General features: G+C 48.2%; 1 protein-coding gene across 1 annotated transcript; it reads left to right on the top strand.

The window, feature by feature from the left end:
* The first annotated feature begins 1,951 nt into the window (after positions 1-1,951).
* KHDC3L (KH domain containing 3 like, subcortical maternal complex member) lies at positions 1,952-3,368 on the top strand. Its single transcript, XM_053603579.1, has 3 exons — positions 1,952-2,123; positions 2,250-2,429; positions 2,698-3,368. Exons 1-3 carry the CDS (start codon positions 1,952-1,954, stop codon positions 3,366-3,368), a joined length of 1,023 nt encoding a protein of 340 aa, XP_053459554.1.
* The last annotated feature ends 9,279 nt before the right edge of the window (positions 3,369-12,647 follow it).

Below are 12,647 nucleotides of genomic sequence, written 5' to 3'. Positions count from 1 at the left end.
TTTTTTTTTTTTTTTTTGTAGAGACAGAGTCTCACTTTATGGCCCTTGGCAGAGTGCCGTGGCATCACACAGCTCGCAGCAACCTCCAGCTCCTGGGCTTAAGTGATTCTCTTGCCTCAGCCTCCAGAGTAGCTGGGACTACAGGCACCCGCCACAACACCTGGCTTTTTTGTTGTTACAGTTTGGCCGGGGCGGCTTTTTTTTTGTTGCAGTTTGGCCGGGGCTGGGTTTGAACCCGCCACCCTCAGCATATGGGGCCGGCACCCTACTCACTGAGCCACAGGCGCCTCCCTATTTTCACTTTTTTTTTTTTAATTAGAGAAGGGAGAAAAAAGTAAATAGCAGGGGAAGAGTCTGGCTCTTGCTTGGGCTACTCTTAAACTCCTGAGCTCAAGGGATCGTCTGGCTTTGGCCTCCCAGGGCACTATGATTACAAGCCAAGCCAGGTGTGAGCCACCACACCCAGCCTACAAGTATCTTGCTATGCCAACTAAGGAACAACAACATCTACCTGTATCATTTTGATATAAGCAAAAGATTTCAGACTAGAGTTTTTCACTGCAATGCTTCCAGGATTCAATTCATTTTTTCTTTTTTTAAGGCTAGTCAAGTAAACCCGTGGGAGTGAAGAAAATGGAATCTATAACTGATTGTAATCAATTAGTTGTAAACAGACTACACTTGGACCACTCTGGATTAAACTCTTGTTGGTGACACTCATGGGCACTCTAATTTCAATTTACAGTTGCTATGTTAATGACTCTATAATCCCTGGGTGGGATGGTTATGGAGCCTAAACAACTGGTTTCAGTTATTATATGTGTATATGTGTGCACATAATTGTTCTGCCTATTTGTAGAAGTTTCTGACTTCATCCTGTGAGCTTTTCAATGGAGTTTTACCTTCCTTTCGCTCTTAATTCATATTCTGCTTAGGTCTCAAGGCCTTTAACCTTGTCAGACACTTTCAATTTCTCATGCACCTCCTTGGCCTGTAGAACTCCCAGGGAGAGTAGAAATCTGAACTCTGGGAGTCATTTCCTGATGAGCCTGGGCACGAAGCCCCATCTACTCATGTCTATAGTCCGGCCCTCCAACAGTCTGAGGGACAGTGAATTGGCCCCCTGAATTTAGCTTCATCTTCCCATCACCTGTTAGTGCTTTAAGCGGAACAAAGAAGTCAAGGAAAAGAAATACAATGGAACCGTCAAAAACGTTTCAAAGGCTTTGCACTGATGTCCGAAGCCCGTGATTGAATGTGCTCACGGCTGCATTAATTAACAGAAGTGTGCTCACCTGTACCCGCAGCTACCGGCGGTGCTGAGGAAGGACTGTTTGAGCCCAGGAGTTCCAGGCCAGCCTGGGCAACAAAGGGAGACCCCAAAACTTACGGGGGGAAAAAAAGCTACCTTCCACTGTGCTCAGCTGCCTTAAACAGGTAACCGAAGACAGAAGTGTCTGGACCGGATACCCAGGGGCGGGAACTTTGAAGCTGGAGCTCAGGAGAATGTGGTGGGCCATGACATTTCAGTCCCGCAAGTATCAATTTGTTCCTCTGTGGGAGATACTATCCGGATTTCGCATCTTCCCTATCCACACTTTTCTGAGCCCTTGGTTATGACTCCCGCGACCTCCCGAGGCAGTCGGTCCTGCTCAGGGCGCTCTAGGCGAAGGGCTGCTCGGTACCGAAAGGACGCCTGGACGCAGCGCAGGAATCGGCGCGTGTGCGCGGCCGCGGCGAGGGAGCCGAAGCCTGGGAGCCAACCAGGAGGGCGCAGACCGGGAGCGCGCGGATGGGAGGGGCTGAAGAGGCGAGGTGGGGAGGGCGCAGACGGGGAGGACACAGGTGGGGAAGGGCTCGCTAAAAGCTCTGTAAATAAAGCCCAGGCCCCGCTGCAGCCTCTCCCGCCTATCTCTTGCGCGGGCTTCGGGTTTCCGCCTCCAGGTGCAGCATGGTCACTCCCAAGCGGTTTCCGACACTTATACAAGTGCAACAGCGAGAAGGGACACTGTTCGAGGTACCCAGTAGTAATTTCAGCAAGAGGCCCTATTGGTTCCACTCCGAGTTCCTGAAGAGTCCGAAGACAATTCATCTTGAGTCTTGGTTGGTGGAAGCAATCTTCGGTGAGTGGTCTGCTGAGGGACCCGGGGACGGCTCGCCCGGTCCCTACCCCCACCCCTCGCCGTCGCTGCCCTCTGCAGCTTCCTCCCTGCACCCCGCCCCTCATAATGCCTCTGTTCCTGGTTCAGGCCGGGGTGGAGAGCGCATTCCGCACGTCGAGTGCATGTCCAACGTCCTGCTTCACGTGAATCGGTGGGACCCGAAAGGCGAGGCTGAGATCTTGATATTTGGGCGGCCTTATTACCAGAAGGACACGTGCAAAGTAATCATGAACTTGGCTGACCATTACCGTGAGCTCTGTGAGAAAGGTACCATGCCGGGAACTGGGAAAGCTACACGGAGCAAACTCTGGCCCCTTAGCAGTGATCCTGGTGTTTCCCGGCTGCCTGGGCAGTGATGCCACATTCCCAGTTGGCCCGAGAGAGGGTTTTTCTCTGTGCGAGGGATCTAGACGGCCAAACGGAAGCGGCGTTCTGGGATTCCAGGCCCCGGCTCCCGTAGCCGCCCTGTGGCTGTCCTTTTGTGGAGGGGGTCTGGAGACACAGGTGTGGCGTCTGAACGCTGCTCCTCTTCCAGGTTCACAGGAGGCCCTTACTCCGCAAACCAAGACGCAGCAGCTTCCGAAGGCTGTCCTGGAGGTCGGGACCCTGCAGTTTCCGAAGGATGTCCGGGAAGTCGGGACCCAGCAGCTTCCGACCGCTGTCCGGGAGGTTGGGACCCAGCAGTCTTCTGAGGCAAACGGGGAGGCCAGGATCCAGCGGCCTCTGGTCGAGGTCCGGGAGGCCGGCACCCAGTGGCCGCCAGTCGAGGTCAGGGAAACCGGGACCCAAAAGTCTCCGGTTGAGATCCAGGAATCAGGGACCCAGCCAGCTCCCGAGGCTCCAGACCAGGCGGGGACCCAGCCAGCTCCCGAGGCTCCAGACCAGGCGGGGACCCAGCCGGCTCCCGAGGCTCCAGGAGAGGAGGGTGCAAGCGAGGCCCCCGGGACCCAGCCGCCTCCCGACGCTTCGGGAGAGGAGGATGCGAGCGAGGGCCCCGGGACCCAGGCGGCTCACGAGGCTTCGGGAGAGGAGGATGCGAGCGAGGCCCCCGGGACCCAGGAGGCTCCCGAGGCTTCAGGAGAGGATGCGAGCCAGGCCCCCGGGACCCAGCCGCCTCCAGAGGCTGTGGACGAGGAGGCTGCGGGCGAGGCTGCGGAGACCCAGCCGCCATCTGAGGCTGCCCGCGAGCCAATTACCAGGTTATGAAGGCGTCTCGGGCCCTGGGGATGGGATGGAGAGCCAGACAGGGATTAAAGTGGAAGCTCACCTCCAAGACCCCAATTCTTCTAGGTCCTCTTTCTGCCCCACATGCCGGGGAGGAATGGTGTGGGGTTGTCTTTGTTTGCCCTTCTGTTTGCAAACACCAACTTAGAGTTGTAATAAAGAATTGCATTTCTGTATTGTCCGTCAATTGGTAGGAGAGGGGAGGGAAAGACACAGTCAAGTGCCGCCCTATGTCGCTCTCCACCGCAGTGCAGGTGGGACCTCTCGGAATCCGCCTCCCCTTGCCCTCGCGGCGGTCAGGTGTGCCCCTGTGGTCCGTAACCTGCTCCGTAACCGCACACATCTGGTTTTGCTCGGTGAGAGACCTCTTAAGCTCGTGTTTCTAGTCAAGGTGACTTGGGATGCCAAAATCTGGTTGTGATCAGCCTGTGGGACCCAGCTGGATCTGGAAGGCTCCTCTGTGTAGATTGCAGCACTACCACCATCCACTTCGTAGCTGGGGCAACTGGTGGCAGGAAGGTGGGGAACTGGGAGAGCTGGGGCTGTGCTCAGCTGATTTCAAGCTTTGTTGGGAGCACCCATCTTTATCACACTTGAAGCGCGTGTACACACAGTGCTGGTGAATCTTTTCCCAAGAGCATAGCAGCCAGGTGCTCCCAGAGGATCTCACGAGTTGGAGACCAGCATGGGCAAAAGCTAGACCCTGTCTTTACAAAAAATAGAAAAACTGAGGCAAGAAGATGGCTTGAGCCCAAGAGTTGGATGTTGCTGTGAACTATGATAATGGATAACTCACCGGCACTCTACCCAGGGTGACAGCTTGAGACCTCTGTCTCCAAAAAAAAAGAAAAAGAAAAAGTAAAAAAACAAAGAAACAAAGAAACTTGCTGGGCTTAAGCGATTCTCTTGCCTCAGTCTCCCAAGTAGCTGGGACTACAGGTGCCTGCCACAGCACCTGACTATTTTTAGAGATGAGGTCTCACTCTGGCTCAGGCTGGTCTCAACCTGTGAGCTCAGTCAGTCCACCCACCTCAGCCTCCCAAGTGCTGGTATTACAGGCGTGAGCCACCGAGTCAGGCCCCTATTTTGTTTTTCTGAGACAGTCTCACCCAGTCACCCCAAGTAGAGGGCCTTGGTTTTGTCATAGCTCACAGCAACCTCAAATCCTGGGTTCCAGCAATCCTCTTGCACCTGCCACAATGCCTAGGTAGTATATATATATTTAGTAGAGACCAGGTATTGCTCTCATTGAGGCTGGTCTTGAACTTCTGAGCTCAGGTGATCCACACACCTTGACCTCCCAAAGTGCTAGGATTACAGTCACGAGCCACCAGGCCCCACCAAATGTTTTAATATTTGAAAAGGCAAGTGTACCCTTTTTTAAAAAACCTTTGTAATTTTTTTTTTTTTTTTTTTTTGTAGAGACAGAGTCTCACTTTATGGCCCTCGGTAGAGTGCTGTGGCCTCACACAGCTCACAGCAACCTCCAACTCCTGGGCTTAAGCGATTCTCCTGCCTCAGCCTCCCGAGTAGCTGGGACTAAAGGCGCCCGCCACAACGCCCAGCTATTTTTTGGTTGCAGTTTGGCTGGGGCTGGATTTGAACCCACCACCCTCAGTATATGGGGCCGGTGCCTTACCAACTGAGCCACAGGCGCCACCCTGTATTTTTTTTTTTAATCTCAGATTAATGTAGGGGTTTAAACTTACCTTTCAATTGGCAGTCTTGGTTATTTCTTTTCCATATGAAGCAAAAATTTTATTTTCTTTTTGAGACAATCTCACTTTGTTGCCCTCGGTAGAGTGCTGTGGCATCACGTCTCACAGCAACCTCCAACTCTTGGGCTTAAGCGATTCTCTTGCCTTAGCCTCCAGAGTAGCTGGGACTACAGGCACCTGCCACAACACCTGGCTATTTTTTTTGTTGCAGTTGTAACTGCTGTTTTAGCTGGTCAGGGCCGGGTTCAAACCCAACATCCTCAGTACATGGGACCAGCACCCTACCCACTGAGCCACAGGCCCCGCCCGTTGTTTTGTTTTTTAAGACCGTCTCAAGTTGTCGCCCTGGGTAGAGGGTTGTGGCGTCATAGCTCACAGCAATCTCAAACTCTAACTCAAGTTATTCTCTTGCCTCCGTTTTTCTATTTTTAGTAGAGACAGGTTCTCACTTTTGCTCAGGCTGGTCTTGAACTCGTGAGCTCAAGCAATCCACTTGCTTCGGCCTCCCAGAATGCTAGGATTACAGGCATAAGCCACCACACCCAGCCTGAAGCAATGTTTTAAAATACAAAATTGGTTGAGGGAAAAAAGTATATACAGATGGCTTCCAAAGATACTGGTTTTATTCTCTTAAGCAAAGTACATTGGTACTCATATTCACAGGTACCTTATATACACATGCAAGAGTATACTTTACCAATTTAAAGAGAGGGTATTCAATATGGGAATATGCAATCTCATTCTCTGCATGATCTGTTTGAGAACTGTGGGCCAAGGCCTTTGCTGATTTTGTTCAGAACAAGGAAGGGGCAAGAAGCAGGAGGCTGCTGCAGGGACAGAACAGAGTACTAAGGTTTGAGCAGGGTAATAGCAAGGACCAGGAGGATGGCAGGATAGAGCGGCTTCATCCAGTAGAAATATAACATGGGCTACACATGTAACTTTGAATATTTTGGTAGCCACATTAAAAAAAAAAAAAAAACAGAAACCGGGCACAGTGGCTCACGTCAGTACCTGGCCAACCCCATCTGATTTAAACAAAAATCTAGAGACTTTTGATTCTGGTCAGTAGTCAGAATGATTGAAGAATTGTTCTTTGATCATCAGGTCAAAAAATTTTTTTGGTCATTTAGTTCTTTAAAGAAAAACTATAGAAATCTGGAAACACTTGGGTTTTTTGGTGCAGGATCTATAAATTTACTGATATTAAATAACACAACAGCCTTCGTAGGTTGGGGTCCAGCTTGCCCAAAATACTTCCCACAATTTAGAAGCATGAATGAAGCTTTCACACTAAGGAATTTTTTTTTAAAGTTTCTATACTGAAATCCCTGTCAAAACATCATGGACTAGACTATAACCCTTCACATTTTAAGTATTCCTTTTATAATTCTTTCTGTCCCTAACCAGGGTGGGGGGCAATTCTTTTCTTGATTGATCCTGAAGGGGAGGAGATACCATAGGGGAAGGGGTGCAATAATTCAATGAGGAGGTTTGTCCCTCCCCAAGGTGATGGATGGTCCTATCTCAATTGCGTAGGGTTGGTGCAAAGGCAAACGGGGTTAGGCTAAAGAGGCAGGTTGAGGCACAGGCACCTACCACCCTTCTGACCTTAACTGACACTCTCTCAACTGGAGAGTGGGGGTCTAGTTGCAATGGTGAAGGATAACCCAGCCCTGTGAAAAGAAAAAAGCCTCCCTTGGGCGGTGCCTGTGGCTCAGTATGTAGGGTGCCGGCCCCATATACCGAGGGTGGCAGGTTCAAATCCGGCCCCAGCCAAACTGCAAACAAAAAATAGCCAGGTGTTGTGGCAGGCCGCTGTAGTCCCAGCTACTCAGGAGGCTGAGACAAGAGAATCGCCTAAGCCCAAAAGCTGGAGGTTGCTGTGAGCTGTGACATCACAGCACTCTACCAAGGGTGACAAATTGAGACACTGTCTCTAAAAAAAAAGAAAAGAAAAAAGCCTCCCACACCAGTTCCTGCTCCTCCCAAAAACCAGAGGAGGAGCAGGAACATCCTTGGTCATCCTTCTGAAGGTAGAAACAGATGGACAGTTAAGGGAAGAATCAGCCACGTGTATGGCTCATGCCTATAATCCCAGCACTCTGGGAGGCCAGGGAAGGTGGATTGCTTGAGCTCACAGGTTTGAGACCAGCCTGAGCAAGAGCAAAATCCTGTCTCTAAAAATAGCTGGGTATTGCGGTGGGTGCCTGTAGTCCCAACTACTTAGAAGGCTGAGGCAAGAGAATTGCTTGAGCCCAGGAGTTTGAGGTTGCTCTGAGCTATGATGTCACAGCACTCTCCTGAGGGCAACAAAGTGAGACTATCTCTAAATAAACAAACAAACAAAGCAGAAAAACCCATTGATTCCAGGCTGGGCAGAGTAGCTCACACCTGTAATCCTAGCACTCAGGGAGGATGAGGTGGTAGATTGCTTGAGCTCATGAGTTCAAGATCAGCCTGAGCAAAATCTGTACTTAAAAAAAAAAAAAAAAAAATAGAAAGCTGAGGCATGAGGATCCCTTGAACCCAAGAGTTGGAGGTTGCTATGACCTATGACGCCACAGCACTCTACCAAGGGTGACAAAGTAGGACTCTGTCTCAAAAAAATAAGGACTACATTTTAGGTATGCTCTTATCAAAAAGGACAATGTGAAAGTACATGGCACACCTCCCAGGTGAGGGGTACAGCTGCAACTTGGACTCTGCCTAACACACACACACTCTAATATAATCATCTGTACCCTTGTATTACTCTAAAAAAGAAAGACTACATTTTATATCAATCTATTGCAGTTAAATGTTCCCAAAAAGGCAACTTTATAAGACATTCAAAGCAGATTAGTTTTGGGGGGCTGGAATAGGAGAAAAGGACTACAACGGGACACAGGGAACCTTTTGGAGTGATGGACATGTTCTAAAATTGGTTTGTAGTCATGGTGACATAACTCACAAATTTACTCAAAATGTCGTTGAATTGTAGCTCACAATTTTATCGTATGTAAATTATAACCAATAAAGCTTTTTATTTTTTTGGAGACAGGTTCTCACTGTTTTCTGGGATGGAGTGGAGTGGTGTCATTATAGCTCACTGCTACCTCAAACTCTTGGGCTCAAGTTATCCTCCTGCCTCAGCCTTCCAAGTAGCTGAGATTATAAGGATGAGGCATTGTGCCAAGAGCGGTAAAGCTAATTTTGTAGGTGACAATGTATATCCAGAGTCTCTAAAATGAAAATTCCCACTGTTGGCAAAGATGTCAAGCAAGTAAAAGTCTCATACTCTACTGGAAAAACTGTAGATTGGTTCAATCACATTGACAAGTTGAATTTCTGCACACCTTATAACCCAGAAATTGCAAGCCTAGGTATATACTTATAGAAATGCATTAATGTATGCACAAAAAGTACCATACAAGAATTTTCACACATGAAAATGCACACCAACTGAAGACTACAATGCAGTTTATTCATTGCAGTGGAACTGTAACTACATGTCACATGGATAAATCTCAATGTTCGGTGAAAAAAGTCAGAGTCATTCAGAATAAATACATCAGAATTCTGAATGATTCTATTTTTTTTTTTTTTGCAGTTTTTGGCCTGGGCTGGGTTTGAACCCACCACCTCTGGTGTACAGGGCCGATGCCCTACTGCTTTGAGCCATAGGCACGGCCCTGAACTATTTAATTCAAATGGTAATCTTTGGAGGTGGGTGGAAGCTTCTGGAGTGCTGATAATGTTATTTCTTTGGGTGTTGGCTAAATGAAACATGTTTGCTTTGTATTTAATAAATCTTTGCACACTTAGGATGTTCGTGTTTTCAAATGAATGCCATGCATCAGTAAAATATTTAAAATGTTAATGGAAAAAAATTGGGAATATTTGGAAAAGTAATGAGAAACTACGTAAAGATAATGTATGGACAGGAGATGTTTTGAGTAATTCTTTTAAAATGTCTTATATGGGGAGGCGCCTGTGGCTCAGTGAGTAGGGCGCCGGCTCCATATGCCGAGGGTGGTGGATTCAAACCCAGCCCCGGCCAAACTGCAACAACAACAACAAAAAAAAATGTCTTATATGGATGATCTTTAACATTATGTAGATATGTTTATCATAAAATCAATAATGCTTTTTTTTATTTTTTTTATTGTTGGGGATTCATTGAGGGTACGATAAGCCAGGTTACATTGATTGCAATTGTTAAGCAATGTCCCTCTGGCAATCATGTCTTGCGATGCCTTTTTTTTTTTTTTTTTTTTAAGAGATGGACTCTCATTTTGTCACACTCGGTAGAGTGCTATGGCGTCACAGTTCACAGCAATCTCCAGCTCTTAGGCTTAGGCGATTCTCTTCCCTCAGCCTCCCAAGTGGCTCGGACTACAGGTGCCTGCCACAATGCCCGGCTATTTTTTTGTTGCAGTTTGGCTGGGGCCGGGTTTGAACCCACCACCCTCAGTGTATGGATGGGCCCTACTCATTGAGCCACAGGCACCACCCCATAATGCTATTTTTACTTTGGATATGGTACTAGTAAAAAAATTCAGATGCTTCAACAGAATAAATATTGTGGTTTTGAGGCCAGCCATCATGGCTTATGCCTGTAATCCTAGCACTCTGGGAAGCCAAGGCAGGTGGACGGCCTGAGCAAGAGCAAGACCCTGTCTCTAAAAATAGCCAAGTGTGGGTGGCAAGTATGGCTCAGTGGGTAGGGCACTGGCTCCATATACCCAGGGTGCTGGGTTTGAACCCAGCCCTGGCCAAACTGCAACAAAAAAATAGCCGGGCATTGTGGCTGGTGCCTATAGTCCTAGCTACTAGGGAGGCTGAGTCAAGAGACTCACCTAAGCCCAGGAGTTGGAGGTTGCTGTGAGCTGTGACACCACAGAACTCTACCAATGAAGATAAAGTGAGACTCTGCCTCTAAAAAAAAAAAAAAAAAAAAATAGCTGGGCATTTTCATGGGTGCCTATAGTCCCAGCTAGTTGGGAGGGTGAGGGAAGAGAATCACTTGAGTCCAGCTCTTTACCAAGGGTGACCAAGTGAGACTGTCTCAAAAAAAAAAAAAAATTGTGGATTCTTCACAAATTAAGAGGTTTATTCTAATTCCTCTAAAAGAAAAAGTTTAAATGAAGTTGGTAACAGAGAGAAATAAAATAGGAAAGTATAGTGCAGAGGTAAGAGTTTGAATCCTGGAATCAATTTTATTTTATTTTATTTTTTTGAGGCCTAGTCTCACTGTGTCACCCTCGGTAGAGTACCGTGGGTACAGCTCACAGCAACCTTAAACTCTTGGGCTTAAGCCATTCTCTTACCTCAGCCTCCCAAGTAGCTGGGACTACAGGCACCCACCACAATGGCTGGCTATTTTTTTTGGCCGGGGCTGGGTTTGAACCCACCACCTCCGGCATATGGGACCGGCACCCTACTCCTTGAACCACAGGCGCCGCCCAGGCTGGCTATTTTTTATTTTATTTATTGATTGATTTTTTTTTTTTTTTTGCAGTTTCTGACCAAGGCCAGGTTTGAACCCACCACCTCCAGTATATGGGGCCAGTGCCCAATGCCTTGAGCCACAGGCACCACCCGCGGTGAAGAGGCACAGTCCCCTGCACCCTTGTAAGGTGAATCAGTCTCATTTGTGCTCCTTGAGGTACGAGGCCCTGAGAAGGAACATTTCCAGTACTTGGGCTAGATGTGAGTTTTGGGGGATATTCTCCCCCAGCTCACAGAAGCGGCCTTGCTGAAAAATGCAGACAGTTATGCCTTAAAGGAAAGAATGTGCCGGAGGGCCCTGCCAAGTCGCAGCTGGGGACAGATCATCTGCCTGGGGCAGTGGGCCATTGCACTTTGTTCCCTACCTCAATTTACACAATAACTTTCAGTTAGTCATGTAGGGAAGTGGGCAAACAGAACAGAAAACCCAGCGCCTTTGTGGTTTATCTCCAAAGAGGACATTCTTAGTTTGGAAAGGTATATACACACTTTGCTGCATTAACGCTGATAAGGAATCTTTATGACAGTTTTGTTACCTTTTGTCTTCTTTATTCTTGGATTATTTTTATCTGATGAGTTTGGGTATATAAGAAAGTGAATAAAGACAGGTGATAGCTGATGTGCCTGAGCAAGCACCAGCCATCCCTTTTAAAATCATTCATTTCGTCTGCGATGCTGCCTCTGCATCATTGACCAAGTAGCCCAGTGAACAGCAACACGCGGCTATTTTTTTTTTTTATATAGTTGTCATTGTTGTTTGGCAGGCCCAGGTTGGGTTCAAAACCTCCAGCCTTGGTGTACGTGGCCAGCATCCTAACTGCAAAGCCTTGTTTGTTTATTTTATTTTTTTAATTTTGAGAGTCTCAATCTGTCACCCTGTATAGAATGCTGTGGCAATGTCATAGCTCACAGTAGCCATCTTTTTTTTTTTTTTTTTTTGTAGAGACAGAGTCTCACTGTACCACCCTTGGGTAGAGTACCATCAGGTCACACGGCTCATAGCAACCTCCAACTCCTGGGCTTATGCGATTCTCTTGCCTCAGCCTCCCAAGCAGCTGGGATTACAGGCTCCCACCACAATGCCCAGCTATTTTTTTGTTGCAGTTTGGCAGGGGCTGGGTTTGAACCCACCACCCTCGGCATATGGGGCCGGTGCCCTACTCACTGAGCCACAGGCACTGCCCGGGTTCAAGCCATCTTTATGCCTGAGGTTTTTTGTTTTGTTTTGTTTGAAGACAGAATCTCACTTTGTTGTCCTCAGAGTGCTATGGCTTCTTAGCTCACAGCAACCTCAAACTCTTGGGTTTAAGTGATCCTCTTGCCTCAGCCTCCCAAACAGCTGGGACAACAGGAGCCTCCCCCAACACCTGGCTATTTATTTTTTTGTTGTTGTTGAGACAGAGTCTCACTATGTTGCCCTTGGTAGAGTGCCATGGTGTCACAGCTCACAGCAACCTCAAACTCTTGGGCTTACAAGATTCTTTTGCCATATCGCCTAAGCCCAGTAGTTGGAGGTTGCTGTGAGCTGTGATGCCACAGCACTCTACCAAGGGCAAAAAAGTGAGACTCTGTCTCTAAAAAAAAAAAGAGAGAGATACTCTTGCCTCAGCCTCCCAAGTAGCTGGGACTACAGGCGTCGGCCACAATGCCTGGCTATTTTTTCTTGCAGTTGTCATTGTTTAGCTAGCCTGGGCCGGGTTTGAACCTGCCACCCTTGATGTATGTGGCTGGCATACAACCACTGTGCTACGGGTGCCAACCCAACACCCAGCTATTTTTTAGAGACAGGGTCTTGCTCTGGCTCAGGCTGGTCTCCAACCTGTGAACTCAGGCAATCCACCCACCTCAGCCTCCCAAGTGCTGGGATTAGAGGCATGAGCCACTAAGAGGCATGCCCCGGCCTGTACCTCAGTGTTTCTATTTTTTTTTTTTTTTAGAGACAGAGACTTACTCTGTCACCCTTAGTAGAGAGCTGTGGCATCACTGCTCACAGCAACCTCCAGCTCTTGGGCTTAGGCTATTCTCTTGTCTCAGCCTCCTGAGCAACTGG

Source organism: Nycticebus coucang, chromosome 9 (genome assembly GCF_027406575.1).
Source record: "Nycticebus coucang isolate mNycCou1 chromosome 9, mNycCou1.pri, whole genome shotgun sequence".
Classification (NCBI taxonomy): Eukaryota; Metazoa; Chordata; class Mammalia; order Primates; family Lorisidae; genus Nycticebus; species Nycticebus coucang.
The sequence above is the reverse complement of the archived record's forward strand: the minus strand, read 5'-3'. Positions and strand labels throughout refer to the sequence as shown.

What these genes read in the sequence shown, in the direction of transcription:
- KHDC3L (XM_053603579.1), top strand. Translation starts at nt 1,952, where the DNA reads ATGGTCACTCCCAAGCGGTTTCCGACACTTATACAAGTGCAACAGCGA. An exon ending in GTTGGTGGAAGCAATCTTCG is followed by an intron (nt 2,124 to 2,249) that starts GTGAGTGGTCTG and finishes TTCCTGGTTCAG; the next exon opens with GCCGGGGTGGAGAGCGCATT. An exon ending in CCGTGAGCTCTGTGAGAAAG is followed by an intron (nt 2,430 to 2,697) that starts GTACCATGCCGG and finishes CTCCTCTTCCAG; the next exon opens with GTTCACAGGAGGCCCTTACT.